The sequence below is a fragment of the Megalobrama amblycephala genome, linkage group LG16 (assembly GCF_018812025.1).
Source record: "Megalobrama amblycephala isolate DHTTF-2021 linkage group LG16, ASM1881202v1, whole genome shotgun sequence".
Lineage (NCBI taxonomy): Eukaryota > Metazoa > Chordata > Actinopteri > Cypriniformes > Xenocyprididae > Megalobrama > Megalobrama amblycephala.
Window position 1 is genome coordinate 24833504 of NC_063059.1, and position 17993 is coordinate 24851496.

General features: G+C 39.0%; 1 protein-coding gene across 1 annotated transcript in view; it reads right to left on the reverse strand.

Moving 5' to 3' along the window:
* Positions 1-225: 225 nt before the first annotated feature.
* The window catches only part of taok1a (TAO kinase 1a), a 29367-nt gene continuing 11599 nt past the window's right edge, over positions 226-17993 (reverse strand). Inside the window, exons 2-20 of the mRNA XM_048159746.1 lie at positions 13756-14000; positions 13593-13664; positions 13243-13344; positions 13075-13120; positions 11294-11390; positions 10941-11054; positions 10603-10694; positions 10433-10526; positions 10263-10344; positions 9277-9444; positions 8873-9088; positions 7140-7271; positions 6766-7002; positions 6494-6622; positions 6205-6408; positions 5843-6082; positions 4627-4839; positions 4355-4537; positions 226-2619 (exon numbers count right to left, since the gene is read on the reverse strand). Of these exons, the coding sequence (XP_048015703.1) occupies positions 2101-2619; positions 4355-4537; positions 4627-4839; positions 5843-6082; positions 6205-6408; positions 6494-6622; positions 6766-7002; positions 7140-7271; positions 8873-9088; positions 9277-9444; positions 10263-10344; positions 10433-10526; positions 10603-10694; positions 10941-11054; positions 11294-11390; positions 13075-13120; positions 13243-13344; positions 13593-13664; positions 13756-13887 (3072 nt within the window). The 5' untranslated portion in view covers positions 13888-14000 and the 3' untranslated portion in view covers positions 226-2100. The remainder of the gene's footprint in view (positions 2620-4354; positions 4538-4626; positions 4840-5842; positions 6083-6204; positions 6409-6493; positions 6623-6765; positions 7003-7139; positions 7272-8872; positions 9089-9276; positions 9445-10262; positions 10345-10432; positions 10527-10602; positions 10695-10940; positions 11055-11293; positions 11391-13074; positions 13121-13242; positions 13345-13592; positions 13665-13755; positions 14001-17993) is intronic.

The window sequence follows — 17993 nt, forward strand, 5'->3', positions numbered from 1 at the left end:
TGAAAATAATAAATGTTTCTTAAGCACCAAAACAGCATATTAGAATGATTTCTGAATTCAGCTTTGCTATCAGAGGAATAAATTACATTTTAAAATATATTAAATTAGAAAACAGTTTCACAAAATGACTGCTTTCACTGTAATCGCAGCTTTGATGAGCATAAGAGACTTCATTCAAAAACATTAAAAAAAATCTGATCCCAAAATTTTGAACGGTAGTGTGTGTTGTGTATATATACTCAATATACCATTATTTAAAATATGAAAAAAATTTAATATATAAACAGTAGATCTGTCTAAATGTTTGACTGGTAGTGAATGAGTACTATTTATTGTGGAGGTCATGAGACCATCAAGAGTGTTTGCCTGCTCCTATTAAGCATCACATATCAAAGCCTGCTGTCACGACCTTCAGAGGAAAAAAAAAATGAAGCCATTCATTTCTACAGTTCATTACATTCCTAGAGTGCCATAAACACAACATAAACCTGTCGAAGGTCAGGATACATTCAAACAGGTTCTGCATTGATTTCCTTACTCATTTTCAAATCATGACAATACTAGTAAAACCGCCGAAGAATTCGTATCTACCACTTCCTTAAAATTACCACATAGATCTTTTGAAAAGAATAACAGATAACATACTGGACATCCGCCATCACACACTACAGTTTACACCTGCATTAATCATTTCCATAGCTGAAAACGCTTAAAAAAAAAAAAAAATTCCTCGAAACATGACACACTACATAAAGTGCTTCTGCTTGGCAGCTATTAAAAGGCACCCCAAAAGTTTATTAACATAAGTATTTAGCGTTACATTAAGCTCATCTTTAAGTGTACAACCAAATATATTCACACCAACACACAATAAGACTTCATAATCCAGAGCTTAAATGGACCAACACTGTCCCTTCATTACATTGGTGGAATATGTTTAGACTCTAAAATTTTGAGTGTTTTTTCAGCTACATGAGAACAATCATCTTGGCATGTCTCTGCTTAATATTTAAATCATTAACACATTCAAGGCACTGAACATATATCTGATATCTTTAAGCTGGCATTGCACACCTAAAACATTACATATGATGAATAATCAAGAAAGCACCACATCTAAATGTATCTAGACACCTGATCCAGATGAAAGCTGGCTGACCTAATAAAATGAAGGGTGTATCAAAGGCTGAGAACACTGAAGACAGGTTGTCTGGCCATAATTAGGTTTCTTAATGCAACTACAGACAAAAAATATGATGGAGATATGAACAGATTTGTGCTTGCTTGCGTGATTTAAAATCCTAAACTGCGAAAACACACTGCTTGGGCAACAAGGCCCCATTGACCTTTCCTGCTGACTAAACATGACAAAAAGGTTTGTAAGGTATTGTCAAAACGAATTTTTTATCCACATTATTTTCTGCAAAAATTCAGTACTCGTCCAACTTAAAAATCTAAGAATGAAAACACTCACTCAAATCAACAGCTCTCTTCCCAACACAGACATTACATATACTATGCACACTCAATCCATCTTGATTTCTTTCTTTAAAAAAAAAAAAAAAAAATCCCAAATAGTTTTTCCTAAGAGCATGACAGCAGGCTGAAAGCTTAGATTGTATTCTTACTTAATCATTTATAAGCAAATATTAAGAATTATGGCCAACATCTCCTTTCAACATCCTTTTGGTTTATGAATCCACACATTAAGTGGAGTAAAGCTAAATCAATAAACATCTATTTTTTATAGATATATCATTTTTTTATATATATATATATTTCTTTATAATATTAGCATGAAATGAATCTCATTAAGTGAGCTTTAAATCAGACTAGTGTTTTTGACTCTAGCTCTGCATGGCTGTCAAAAAAGCTTCATGCAAAGTTAGAATACCTTTTGACCTGAGTGATATTTACTATAGTTGACATGCACATCTGCATGTAGTAAAGTGAAATGAGAGAGAAAGAGAGGGAAGATAGGGAGGTGGGTAGAAGAGTGCAGTTAGCTCTGCTCTCTGTGCCAGTCTTTAGTGTGGGCCAGTGCGTTCCCCTACCCCGTGTGTGTTTGTGTGTACAGGGTTGGCACAAACGCACTGGCGTCTATGTAAAGGACAGGTGTGAACCGTTGGATATCTGAGATGTGATGCTGGTGCTCCTACTCATGCCCTGCTCAGTGCGCCCCGCTGAGGTGGTCCTCCTAAGCGCCTGGGGGCTGTTCCGCATCCCCACACTGCTTTTTGGCATGGCCCCTGGAGGGCCCGAGGAGGAGTGGCCCCACGGAGGAAGCCCACCTCCTGGGATGGCTTGGCCCCAGCCCTGCTGGGCCTGTGGTCCTCCCTGACTGGAGTGGTAGTGGTGGCCGGCCCCTGAACTAGTGCTGCTGCCCCACTGTGTCCCCTGAGAGCCATCTGAGTGATGCTGATGGGGGATCCAACTGGCTGGGGCCCCAGGGAAGCTGTGGCTGAGGCCCTCAGGAGAGATGTTAGCCAACACCATGTTGCTAAAGCCCAAGCGCATGCTCTCTGAGTCGAAAGCCTCAATCTCTCGGGCCTGGCGCTCCAGCAGGCTGCGGATACGCTCCGTGCGCTCGTTCTGCAAGGTAAACATCTCCTCTTCTATCTGTGAGACACAGCGGAGGGCAGACAGTCAAGTTTAATTATTGATATGGTTTTATATGAAGTTGAATGTACAGTAGCCACACTTAAACACTTAAGGGATGAATATGAATGACAATGCATAAATATCAAATCATTACTTTTAAATTATAAATGTACTGTTTAATATTTAATTAATTCTCCAAGTGCATTTTGGGAACACTGAAAATAAAATAAAATTGTAATTTTATTATAATTACATTGTTATGCTTTCATAACAATGTCTGTCTAAATAGATTAAATATGAAGCTGATTTTTTGATTGATTTTTTCAAGCTTCATATTTTGATTTTTTCATTTCTCCACTCCACAAGTGCTGCTGGTTTTGTGTTTGTGTTGTATTTTTGTCCACGCACCTTGTTGATTTTGTGAAGCTGCACCAGAATAGCCCCATAAAACTTACATACAGGTGCTGGTCATATAATTAGAATATCATCAAAAAGTTGTTTTATTTCACTAATTCCATTCAAAAAGTGAAACTTGTATATTATATTCATTCATTACACACAGACTGATATATTTCAAATGTTTATTTCTTTTAATTTTGATGATTATAACTGACAACTAAGAAAAATCCCAAATTCAGTATCTCAGAAAATTTGAATATTACTTAAGACCAATACAAAGAAAGGATTTTTAGAAATCTTCTAAAAACCATCATTGACTGTGGAAACTTTACACTGGACCTCAAGCAACGTGGATTGTGTGCCTCTCCTCTCTTCCTCCAGACTCTGGGACCCTGATTTCCAAAGGAAATGCAAAATTTACTTTCATCAGAGAACATAACTTTGGACCACTCAGCAGCAGTCCAGTCCTTTTTGTCTTTAGACGCTTCTGACGCTATCTGTTGTTCAAGAGTGGCTTGACACAAGGAATGCGACAGCTGAAACCCATGTCTTGCATACGTCTGTGCGTAGTGGTTCTTGAAGCACTGACTCCAGCTGCAGTCCACTCTTTGTGAATCTCCCCCACATTTTTGAATGGGTTTTGTTTCACAATCCTCTCCAGGGTGTGGTTATCCCTATTGCTTGTACACTTTTTTCTACCACATCTTTTCCTTCCCTCCGCCTCTCTATTAATGTGCTTGGACACAGAGCTCTGTGAACAGCCAGCCTCTTTCGCAAAGACCTTTTGTGTCTTGCCTCCATGTGCAAGGTGTCAATGGTCGTCTTTTGGACAACTGTCAAGTCAGCAGTCTTCCCCATGATTGTGTAGCCTACAGAACTAGACTGAGAGACCATTTAAAGGCCTTTGTAGGTGTTTTGAGTTAATTAGCTGATTAGAGTGTGGCACCAGGTGTCCTCAATATTGAACCTTTTCACAATATTCTAATTACTGTGATACTGAATTTGGGATTTTCCTTAGTTGTCAGTTATAATCATCAAATTTAAAAGAAAAAAACATTTGAAATATATCAGTCTGTGTGTAATGAATGTATATAATATACAAGTTTCACTTTTTGAATGGAATTAGTGAAATAAATCAAGTTTTTGATGATATTCTAATTATATGACCAGCACCTGTATATATTCTATATTATAGAATAAAGTAGCTACATGAACACAATATGACAATACTAAATTTGACATATTTTACAAGAGCATAAAGGAATTAAAACAAAGTTTTTTGATAAATAATTTAAAGTAATTTATACATATAAGAAAAAAAAAAACTGTGAAAATGGTTGTTTAAGTGCAAGACCTTGGTCTCCAGTAGGGCCCTCCTCAGAGACACTCTCTGCTCCAGCTCCTTCCTCTCTCGCTCCTGCTGAGCGTCCGTCTGCATCTTGATCTTACTCTGATACGCATTCAATAGCTCCAACTCTTGCTGCAGCTGCATTCGCAGCACCTGACACTCCGCCTCCTGCGCCTCATCCAGGCGCAACTGAGAGAGAGAGAGAGATCATTGGTGTTATTTGATCAGGCACTGATGGTTAAACAGTTTTTGTGTATTGTTTTCTGTCTTGTACTCACAGCCTGTGTGGAGAGCATGTTGTTTATGGTGTGGTCGTACTGCTCGGCGAGGATGGCTAGTTTCCTGGTTTGCTCCTCCTTCAGTCTCTTCAGCATGGTCTTGTGTTCGGGTTTTGGCGTGCTCTCCAGCAGATGGTTTCGCAAGGCTTTGTACTGCCGGGTCTGGATCTTACATGTATCCTGGAACTGTTTCTTGATCTGGAGCTCTTTGGACTGTCAGAGAAACAACACGTTGGCAGAAACATCAGTAAACTGAATTAGTTACAAAATAAATGAAGTAATTAGGGATGTGCAAAAGGTTTCTTCAGGGGCGTTCAAAAACAGCTGGATTGAATGCAGTGGTCCTCACTAATTAACTAGTTTGTTGTGGATAATTAGCTAATCAGTCATAAATACACAAATAGTTATAAAGAAATTCTAAAACTAGTTCCTAACACTAATTAACTAGTCAGTTGCTGGCCAACTAGCTAGCAAACTAGTCAAAAATACACAAAATAAATAGGGTGAAAAAATTCAAAAACTATTCGACCTCACTAATCAACTAGTTGATTGTTGGACAACTAGCTACTGGACTAAACATAAATACACAAAATAAATAAGGGGAAAAAAATTCTAAAACTAGTTGACCTCACTGACTAGTTGACCACTGTGACCCATCCATAGAAGCAATCAGCTGGGTCAAATTGTTCATGCACCAGAATACCAAAATAATCTTAATTTTAATTATTTAATCAGTTTGAATACCAGCCCAGTTCAACCACTATGCTACACACCCACCAAGCTTCTTTTCAAGGACTTTGCAACTTACAACCTTGACTGGTATGGAAGTAATTTAATGACAAATGTTTTTGAAATAAAAAAAGCTTTTTGAATTGCACTTATTGAAAAATATGCATTGCATTAACCATGCTTGTATTTTAATGCACTGTATTTTCAGGGCTTGTTTTTATGGGCTAAAATTCAACATTGTCATATATTTAAGCAATGAATATTTTCACTTCACTTCATTTCACACACATTTCACTTCCAAAATATTCAGTCTGTTTAAAAATTCCGTCTGTAATATTCAAAAGGCAATTTTCGGTCCATTTTATTTTGCTTTACAAATTCGCTTCCAAAAATTCAGTTGTTCAAATTCAACATAAAATTCTTTTTTATTTCAAAAACATTTGTCATTAATTTACTTCCATAGACTTTAAAACTAGAGTGATTTTACCTTGAGGCTTTTAGGCTGCTGTCGGACCTCCATGACGTGTTTGCGTCTGAGCTCCCTCTCCCTGCGCTTGTTGTACTCCAGTTGGTTGGTGAGCTCGGTTTGGTGCTGCAGGCGGATCTGCTCTGCACGCATCTTCTGGATAGTGCTCAGGTGCCTGAACTCCAGCTCCTGCATGGACTCATGGTGTCGGAGCAGCATGGCATGCTCCAGATCCTTCTGCGTCTGACGCTTGTTCAGCTCCTGAGAACAGACAAATGTCAGACAGATTAATGTCACTTATTTTAAAGCCAAAAACTGGAGACATAAGGAGTCCTAATTTGGATTTATGAGTTTATGTACATGCAAGCTCTCTGTCCGCTAACCTCTCTCATGAGATCTTGCTCCACGTTGTGACGTGCAATGAGAATGCGCCGTTTGAACCTGCGGCACTCAAGCTCCAGATACTGCCGCTGTTGGCGGAGTAGGTTGGCCTCCTCCTCTGCTTGGAAGTGCTGGAAGTTCTCCTTCTGCTTGGACAGCCACTCCTGCTTCTCCTTCTTTGGTGTGGACTGGTTCTCATTCAGCTCCTGCAATGAAAAATTGCAATAAATGGGAATGTGTAATGGAATATAATGAGGATGAGAGTGAGGCTGTCCAGAGTGGCTTCCTGACCTCTTTGAGCTGTTCCTTGCGTAGTTTGTACTCGCGTTTCTGAGACTCCAGAAAGCTGCTGAGCTCCTTCTTCTGCTGGCTCTGAATGTGCTGCAGAAATTTCTTTTCATCGTTGGTAAAAGTCTTGGCCTGGTAGGCAGAATAATGCATTATAAACAGATCATACATTCTGACTGTTCAATGTCTTTAACCTTTAACATGAATAATTTATGACGTTTCAACACATCTTCAGCTCTTTTATGATTTGGTTTTGTATGATAATGTTTCAGTACATCTTTCTCCATGGTGCCTTGGTGCTTCTTGATGAGTTTGTCCATCTCAGCAGCAAAGCTGTTCCTCTGATTCTCCAGTTCTTTGTCTAGCTTGAGTCTGTGCTCATCCATCTCGCCCTTCAGCTTGTTCTCGAGGGCCAGAAGGTGTTTCTGGTGCTGCCTGCGCATACGTTTGTAGCCAGACATCTGCTCGCGCACCTCAGAGTCCTGCTCGTGTTCTTGAATCTGACGCGTCACCTAGGACACACAATGACAGAAGAGAAAGCAGCTTTCATACCTCAAGTGTTGTAGAAACAGTGAACTATTAAACTTGGAGTGATCAGAGAGCAAACAGACTCCCTGACTCTGTTCTTGGGTGGTAATCTGGATCTCACCAGGGAGGCTGTGCGGATGGTGGCAAAGTGCTCTCGATTTCGGTACTGACGCCGTGGTGTCTGTGCTGGGGGAGACTGGGGCTCTGTGGGCTGTTTCTGAGCCTCAGTTTCTTCCGGGTAGCTTTCTTCCTCCTTCAGACACATTAAGCATATTATTACCATAAAAACAAATACAACAAAACAAAACAACAGAACAAATAGGGCTTGCATGATATGTTCAATGTGCTTTAGATTGGAAAGACAGTCAAACAGCAGTTGCAAAGATCTCACCTCTTAAATTTACAGTTTAGCGTCCTGCATTAATTTTTCAAACATTTTAGTACTCAACTTTGACTATGAAAACTTTTTTTAACCATTAGCAGCAGTTTTGACTTGTTGTTTTGACAATGTGTAGTCTCATGTAGCCAGTGACTAAACTGCAAAAGGTCTGGGCCACAATGCAGTTTATTCTGGCCAAAAAATGATGTAAATAATGATTTTCAAAAAATTGAAAAATACTGGCAAATGCATGTAGGCGATAAGAATTTCTGTCTAGGGCTGCACGATTAATCGAAATTAAACTGCATGCGATTTGGCAAAGGCTACAGTTTTTTATGCGCAGCTTGTCAGTGCAGCACGGCTCTGTGATCAGTAGTAAATGCTGCTCCATCTGAAAGCCAGAGGGCACTCTCGCACAGAAACTCCAAATATGCCCCACAGAAGCACGATAACACACGTCATTCCAGGAAATGCCTATGGGCATCATTCTATTGCTGTAGCTTAATAAACAGAAGTTTGAATTGCTTTGATTGATTAAACATGAATAACAAACACACGACTACGACAATATATGGTTTATTTGAGTTCTTCAAGCCTTCCCGGGTATTTTCATGATAATAAAGTATATTTATACTTCAATGCTAATCGACATAGCTTTTATCACTTTATAGCATGCTATGAAATAATTTGTTGCGTGCCTTATTCTGTGTAAGAAGCCACATCATCTCACAGAAGGATGTTATTTTTAGGGCTGTCAAACGATTAATCATGATTAATTGCATACAAAATAAAAGTTTGAGTTTGCCTAATATATGTGGATGTACTGTGTGTAATTATTATGTATATATAAATACAAACACATCCATGTATATATTTGAGAAATATTTACAAGTATATGTATTTATTTATATTTTTATATAATTTATATTATATATAAATACATTTTTTGTACATAAATAACATATTTCTCTTAAATATATACATTAATTTGTGTGTATTTATATATACATATTAATTACACACATTACTCACACATATATTATACAAACTCAAACTTTTATTTTGTATGCGATTAATCGCGATTAATCGTGATTAATCGTTTGACAGCCCTAGTTATTTTAAACACTCAGCTGACGTTATGAAGTGAGTTTGTAGTGAAAACGTTATTAAATGTTGTCTTTTGTTGGACAAGAGGTTCAAAAAATGCTTCTCATCTTTGAAAAGATGTTTGACAGACACGTGTTGTTTTTTTAAAATACACGCTATAAGAAACTCAAGCTCGCAGTGCTTTTAAGGTGGAGCAGCATTTACTACTGCTCACTGCTCACAAGCCAAATTGGTTTAAGCGTGATTTCATGTTAAATTGCGATTAATCGTGCAGCCCTATTTCTGTCCATCCAAAAGTAACAAGTACTGTTTTTTTTTTTTTTTTCTTCACATAAATGTGAATGTAAATACAATAGACATGCACAAACCGGTTTGACGTGAATCATGGAGCTGTTGGGTATGATGGTTTGGTCTTTCTCCATCAGGTCCACCTCGCTCTTGTTGTCATCGGTGGCATCTGTGGCGTCAGGCAGGCTGTTAACCGAGCTGCTCTGTGAACTTGCACTGATGGACATGCTAGGGATGGACTGATTACTGCCCACGCTGTTCACTGTGCCCGTGCGGCCAGCACTGTGCTCCACTTCCTACAACACATTAAATAAATAGAAATATCTATCAGTAAAAATATCCTGAATGTGTTGAGACAATGCATGTCTATAGACCAGGACATAAAATCCCCCCCCCCCCCCCCCTCTTCAGGAAGACTGTAAAACACATTTGGCAGAGCCCCAATGGTTAAAGGAGGTCAAAATATGCTATTACAATAACTGACCTCCTCGTCGTCTGGGACCTCTGCTGCAGGGCCATTGTGGGCCTCCTGGAAGAGGATCTTTTTCATCTTGCGGTACTGCAGGTTGTCCAGCTCTCTCACAGCATCTTTGGTGCGCTGGATCAGGTCAATAAGCACCGACTCCGGCCGCTCACGCTGGACAAATGCATGCTGCACACAACAAGAGGAGGTTATGATGATCAAGATAAGGATCAGATGCTTTAAAAATATTATCAGCTTCAACTGGACAAGTAGATTAACACATTAAACACAAATTCATATGTTGTAAATTCTCCTAAAAAAGCTGTTATAGATGTACATTATCATTCAAAGGTTTAGGGTCAGTAAGATTTTTTTTTATTTTTTTTTTTATAGAAATTAATAATTTTAATAATAACTGTTTTCAACATTGATAATAAAAAAATGTTTCTTGAGCACCATATTAGAATGTTTTCTGAAGGATCATGTGACACTGAAGACTGAAGTAATGGCTGCAGAAAATTCAGCTTTGCCATCACAGGAATAAATTACATTTGAAAATATATTCAAACAGAAAACCGTTATTTTACATTGTAATAATATTTCACATTATTGCTGTTTTTTCCTGTATTTTTGATAAAATAATTATAGCCTTGGTGAGCCTAGATTAAAAATATTTTTAAAGAAGGAACCATTTAATTTTCTCATTGATTCATTTAATATTTAATTTTTGTATTAATCTATTTTTTTTATATATATTAATCTGAACTACTAAGTCGACCAGGCCAGTAAATAAACTTTTTATTGTTAAGCTTTGCATTATGAACTTTCCCTTGTGTCACAGATGCGAAAAAAACGTCAGAAAGCCAGAGCCAGTGCAGTGAAGATAAAAAAGATCACATTAAAATAAATGAATTCTTACAGTGTCCCTGAGCATTACAGAAGTATCCTGAGGAAGAACTCAATGAACTTCATACTTCTGTTTGAACAGTGAACTTTCTTTAACTTACTTTCAGCAGTTCTTCAGAGTTGGGTCTGTCCTGGGGCAACTTCTGTAAGCAGGAGTCCACAAAGTTTCTGAAGTAGTCCGTCCTGGGAAAAGAAAGAGCAGGACATTTTTAAATATCACAGCATTTCTCTAGTGTTCATTAACCTTCCTCAACTCAAATCTAACACTCACCATTCACTGGACTGTAGGGATGGACTCTCATTCTGCGCGATATGGTATAAGGCACTCATTGCATTCATATTGAAGAGCGGAGGTTTCCTTTCAGCTAGAGCAGAAAAAGACTATTAGAAACTATGAGAAAAAAAAATTAAGTCTATATGAATCATATCATTTCATCTCACCTAATTCAATACAGGTTATTCCTAGAGACCAGATGTCAACCTTTCCATCATACTGACCCTCATCCATGGCCAGGATCACTTCTGGGGCCATCCTGAGATAGGGGAAAAAGCAAATATTAGAGAAAAACAGAAGATTTCCGTGTTATGTAATACAACCAGAAACTATTTATAATAATCTTTAGTAGTTGGCAGGCCAAGGCAAAACCAAACAACAACTTTTAAACAGAACTTTCAATGCTTAAAATCTAATTAACTCATCCAACATTTAGGCTCTCATTTAGTACGACCTGCAGACTTGCCTATGAAATTTATATCTGTTGAAAGTCTCACCAACTCACCAATAAGGAGTCCCTACAAATGAATTAGCAGGAGAAGCGATAGAAGCAGAACCGAAATCTGCCAGCTTCACCTGTCCCGGCTCTGTGAGCAGGATGTTCCCAGCCTTGATATCCCTGTCAAACAGCAGGGTTAAATTGGTGAACTTACAAAACTGAACCACACTGCCCTGCTTTATGTGGCACTAGCAATGTCAACATTCAAAAGATTGCGATACATTATGTTTATCATCACATTAAAATATTAGCAAGGCGTTAACCTGCAAATATTTCCCACTTTGAGAATATCAATCGATTTGAGATATATAGCCAGATTTGGTACTTAGAAACTCCTCTACACTAACATGGGAACTCACCTGTGAATCATGTTGTGGGAGTGGAGGTACGCCAACCCCTGCAAAGCACCGTGAGTAATCGCTGCTATCTCCATCTCTTGTAAAGGTTTTTTGTGTACTGTGAGTAAAAAAAAAAAATCTGGTTTATAGAGGTCTCTCTGGAGATAAGATGAAATACTTCCATAAATAAATGCTTCATTTTGCTTGTAACTGGTGGATGTACAGTATCTCACAGAAGTGAGTACACCCCTCACATTAACACTGAAGAAATGACACTTTGCTACAATGTAAAGTAGTGAGTGTACAGCTTGTATAACAGTGTAAATTTGCTGTCCCCTCAAAATAACTCAACACACAGCCATTAATGTCTAAACTGCTGACCACAAAAGTGAGTACACCCCTAAGTGAAAATGTCCAAATTGGGCCCAAAGTGTCAATATTTTGTGTAGCCACTATTATTTTCCAGCAATGCCTTAACCCTCTTGGGCATGGAGTTCACCAGAGCTTCACAGGTTGCCACTGGAGTCCTCTTCCACTCACAGAGCTGGTGGATGTAAGAGACCATGCGCTCCTCCACCTTCCATTTGAGGATGCGCCACAGATGCTCAATAGGGTTTAGGTCTGGAGACACGCTTGGTCAGTCCATCGCCTTTACCCTCAGCTTCTTTAGCAAGGCAGTGGTCGTCTTGGAGGTGTGTTTGGGGTCGTTATCATGTTGGAATACTGCCCTGCAGCCCAGTCTCCAAAGGGAGGAGATCATGCTCTGTTCCCTCAATGAACTGTAGCTCCCCAGTGCCGGCAGCACTTATGCAGCCCCAGACTATGACACTCCCACCACCATGCTTGACTGTAGGCAAGACACACTTGTCTTTGTACTCCTCACCTGGTTGCCGCCACACACGCTTGACACCATCTGAATCAAATAAGTTTACCTTGGTCTCATCAGACCACAGAACACAGTTCCAGTAATCCATGTCCTTAGTCTGCTTGTCTTCAGCAAACTGTTTGCGGGCTTTCTTTTGTGCATCATCTTCAGAAGAGGCTTCCTTCTGGGACGCCATGCAGACCAATTTGATGCAGTGTGCGGCGTATGGTCTGAGCACTGACAGGCTGACCCCCCCACCCACTCATACGTCTATTTCCTAAACACAACCTCTGGATATGACGCTGAGCTCATGCACTCAACTTCTTTGGTCGACCATGGCGAGTCCTGTTTTGAGTGGAACCTGTCCTGTTAAACCGCTGTATGGTCTTGGCCACCGTGCGGCAGCTCAGTTTCAGGGTCTTGGCAATCTTCTTATAGCCTACGTCATCTTTATATAGAGTAACTATTCTTTTTTTCAGATCCTCAGAGAGTTCTTTGCCATGAGGTGCCATGTTGAACTTCCAGTGACCAGTATGAGAGAGTGAGAGCGATAACACCAAATTTAATACACCTGCTCCCCATTCACACCTGAGACCTTGTAACACTAACGAGTCACATGACTCCGGGGAGAGACAATGGCTAATTGGGCCCAATTTGGACATTTTCACTTAGGGGTGTACTCACTTTTGTGACATTAATGGCTGTGTTAAGTTATTTTGAGGGGACAGCAAATTTACACTGTTATACAAGCTGTACACTCACTACTTTACATTGTAGCAAAGTGTCATTTCTTCAGTGTTGTCAAATGAAAAGATATAATAAAATATTTACAAAAATGTGAGGGGTGTACTCTCTTCTGTGAGATACTGTATATAGAGACAACATATCTTTGCAGCTATTCAGCACATTAATCAAGCATCAAAACATCCAAACTTACCCTCGAGGAGATCTGAGGCGGACCCCAGACAGTACTCCATAACAAGCTAGAGAGACAGAGACACATTTCAGCATGTTGTCCATGAACACAGAAAACAAATATTGTTACATCATATGCAGAACTGCCACATAAGGCTACGTGAGCTGCTAGCAGGGTCAGGTTTCTTACCCATGCTGTGTGCTCTCGCAGGTAGCATCCTTTATACTCTATGCTATTTGGATGCTTTATCCTCTGAAGGAATTTCACCTCCTTTATTATATCCTGCCATTTCTGGAAAAAAGATGAGAGTCGATTAGAAAGCTAAAAAAGTTTTGCCAATGGATCAATGCCTATGAAATGCATAATGTGATTAGACCTGCATATACAGTAGTTATGCAAGGAAAACTCCTTTCTGGGTGGCATGAGCAATCAAAATATTTTACCCTGGCTACATAGGCTACAGTCTGGAGGAAGACACAATCATGTGTAATATGTCTTAACTCAGAACTCAGTGATAAACATTTAGCATTTATTTTCACCTCATTGGACTGTTTTCCACTATATGACATTTTCTTGATGGCCACCACCTCTGAGGTCCGCACATCCCGTGCCTGTGAGAATAAATGAACAAATTCAATTCAGTAGAAGAATAATTATAACTTCAGAAATGCCATTTTTCTTGGGAGATTCAAAAGTACTCACAAAATATACAGCGCCGAAGCTGCCATGACCGATCTCCCTCAGGTCTGAGAAGAGTTTTTCGGGGTCTTCTTTAAAAAAGAGATCTGCGATCTCGGGGTCTTTCAGACTCCCTGCGCGAACAGCGTTGGGCATGCTGGGAGGGGGCGGGGCCTGGGCCGCAGCCGCCAGTCACTATCTGGGTCTGCGACACGACAGCCCCCACTGATGGCTCATCTGCAAGACAGTGGCCTCATACGGACCAAAACCTGACAGAGACAGAGAGAGAGACAATCATTAGCATTACATTGATAAAAACAGGGATTAAACATATGCAGTGGGATTTATATGAGAATATTAGAGAAAAAACAGACTTTTCTTCCTTTTCTTTTATCTGAATCCCAAATTTTAAATGGGAACTTTTGGACTGTATATGTACCGTATATAATGTCAACACTCCCATGCTAAGAGTTCTGTATTAACAGAAAGGGGGAATCATAAAAGTTCTGTTCATTAGGCAACTCTAAGAGAAACTATGTGCTCAAATTGCTGTTTGCAGCAAAATAACCCACTGATACACCGGGTTTGCGCATTACAGCAGATGTGGTCACTGAGCTTAACAGTGAGTTCCTCTTGTGAGCCTCAGAGAGAGAGGGAGAGGAAGTGTGCTGGAGACAACCAGAAGCTGCAGTCATAACACCAGTGGCCCTCCCATTCTTACAAACACATACTGTCTGTGGGGCCGTTTCCACGACACCGTTTTCAACTAAAAACTGAAAACTTTTTATGTGTTTAGCCGTTCACTTACACAACAACAGTGTTCTGGGGGCCTGAAAATACAAACTTTTGAAAACGGGTTTCAAGATGCACGTTTTTGAAAACAATACCGCTATCGTCTTGTGAAAACGGTGATGCCTTGTGAATGCACATTACATATGTTCAGTCTATAGGCGCATAGTTTTTCTCACCAACTACTAGCCTGGCATGAATAATACAGCGTTTTTAATTGTTTTTGCAGATCTGTGTGAACAGGGATCATTTTGACAACAGTGTTGTCTGTACGTGAAAAACGCAAAGGAAAAACTTTTCAGTTTTAGTACGTGGTTGTCATATACACCCAGAGAGTCAAACTCCAGAATGACTCCACAGCCCTCAGCTTCCTCATCCAGCCTTCTGCTCCATTTTAAACCATTCTGACCACAGAATACGTCAAGCCATCCCTTACACAGCAGACCAAGTCATTCATTTTCATTTTCAGTTCAAAATGTGTTTCAATGAACCGATTCAAATCTCTGATTCAACGGTTCGTTTATTTCACCACTCAAATCACCACTTCACAAGTCACTTTTATACATCATATTATAATTAATGTATAAAATAATACAAACTTTTTTATATATTTAATACTACCTTTTTTTGCTGGTTTCCACAAAAATATTAAGCAGCACAACTGTTTTCAACAATGATATAAAATGATTTCTGGATCAAAACCTCATATCCTCATGTTTTTATTGTATTTCTGACAAAATAATCACAGCCTTGGTGAACATAAGAGACTTCTTCCAAAACAAATTGCCATCAATTAAAAAATCTTACTGACCCCAAACTTTGGTACTGTATATAAAGTAGTTATTATATATTATTTATATATACACAGACACAAAGAAAGTTTTGGGTTTCACAAGAGAACAAACTTGATTACTATTTATTATAGGGTACCATATTTCACTTTGTATACAAGCATCAAGTAAATCACTTATTAGTTAAAAATTGTAATAAAAATGTCTGATAGAGATGATCATGATGTATGTAAAAGACAGAAATATCCAACTTCATCTGATGCAGGTGGAGTGGTTTATTGGCGAGAGGCTGTTGTTAATAAGCGGCGTGTCAGAGCAGTCAAGCACACTCCGGCCAAAACTCAGGAGAAGGATCTCTTCCAGCACCGGCTCCCATCTGAAGCCCAGCAACAACTAGCACATCAGTTTCCATGGCAACAGCATCTCTGAGCCAATGGCCAAGAAGCTGCAAACTACCCTCTCAGAACACCCTCTCGAACGATGTTTATATGCTTACGTGCATGACTGACTAACTGACAGAGCGATATAATGAGACATCATGACACCTGGTTCACAGCTGTACACGTCTGAACTGAATCATTCAAGATAGACGCACCTTATAATCATCCTGATGAGAATTACTTCAGCTCCGCTGCGTCACGATTACTAACATTAGTCACTATTCCAAATGCAAACCCTTGGAATTTGCATAAATATGTCATGAATAGCCAGACTTCTGGATAGAGTGAACAGCTAAAATCTACACATAAAAGGGAATATGTCACTATCATAAAACACAATTATTACATCAGTTGGTTTTGGACTAAAAGTGGCCGGCTCAAATGCATGGGATGCATGGCTTGGGATGCACAAAATGGACTTCACACACTAATTTGTCAGTACTTTAAGGGACAGTTCACCCAAAAATGCAAACTCTGTCATTATTTACTCACCCTCATTATGTTGTTCCAAACCTGAATGACTTTATTTCTTCTTTGGAACATAAAAGAAGATATTTGAAGAATGTTTAAACTATTTTTGTCCTTAAAAGTGAGTGGGGTCCAAAACAACATTAGCCGTTTCCATCCACCTATTTTTTATGCGCATTTTGGGATTTTAAAAAATGCTGGATGGAAACACAAAGATGCGCAATAAATTCTAAAATGCACATAAAACAACTTATGTGCTCAATTAAGGCGGATACATTTTTTTATCTGATAAGACGACAGAAGCATAAACTATGTGACTTTGTCTCAAAACTAAGTGAATGTGATTGGATAACAGACCAGTTTCATTGCACAGCATCTGAAATGTTGGTCTGATCATTCTGAAATGCCTGAGCCAAAGTCTGTCATCAGAATGATTTGGAATAATGACCTCCCAGAAGTATCTCACATGATTGCATTTCTAAACACCATGCATCCGAACGCAAGATAACATGACAGCGTTTATTGCATTTCATCTGTGCACTCTGAGACGCAAATCATTTATGATGTACTGTAGGAAAAAAGAGCCACAGTGGCTTCCCTCATTGCAGCAACTTCAATTTTTATTACAGATGTTTTGTGCCATTTCCCAGGAAGTGATGATTTTGTTCCCTTGAACATATGGGATGGAAATGCTGTATTACTCACAAATGTTTAAGCGATATTCAATTTTAAATTCACAAACATAGCTATTAAGACACAAAAAACACTGACATTTTAAAGGTGCCCTCGAATGAAAAATTGAAATTATCTTGGCATAGTTAAATAACAAGAGTTCAGTACATGGAAATGACATACAGTCTCAAACTCCATTGTTTCCTCCTTCTTATATAAATCTCATTTGTTTAAAAGACCTCCGAAGAACAGGCGAATCTCAACATAACACCGACTGTTACGTAGCAGTCGGGGTGTACGCCCCCAATATTTGCATATGCCAGCCCACGTTTCCAACATTATAAAAGGCATTAGACAAGGGCAGCCAGTATTAACGTCTGGATGTGCACAACCAAATCATCAGACTAGGTAAGCAAGCAAGAACAATAGCGAAAAATGGCAGATGGAGCAATAATAACTGACATGATCCATGATATCATGATATTTTTAGTGATATTTGTAAACTGTCTTTCTAAATGTTTCATTAGCATGTTGCTAATGTACTGTTAAATGTGGTTAAAGTTACCATCGGTTATTACTGTATTCACAGAGACAAGAGAGCCGTCGCTATTTTCATTTTTAAACACTTGCAGTCTGTATAATGCATAAACACAACTTCATTCTTTATAAATCTCTCCAACAGTGTAGCATAAACGTTACCCGTTAGCCACGGAGCACTATCAAACTCATTCAAAATCAGAAGTAAACAATATAACAGTATACAATACTCACATAATCCGACGCATACATGCCGCATGCATGACGAACACTTTGTAAAGATCCATTTTGAGGGTTATATTAGCTGTGTAAACTTTGTTAAGGCACTGTTTAAGGCAAGCGCGAGCTCTGTGGGCGGAGAGCACGGGATTTAAAGGGGCCGCAGCATAAAATCGGCGCGTTTATAATGATGCCCCAAAATAAATCTATGGGGTATTTTGAGCTGAAACTTCACAGACACATTCAGGGGACACCTTAGACTTAAAATATTATGTAAATATTGTAAATATTAGATGTAAATATTACATCTTTTAAAAACATAATCTAGGGCACCTTTAAAATACCT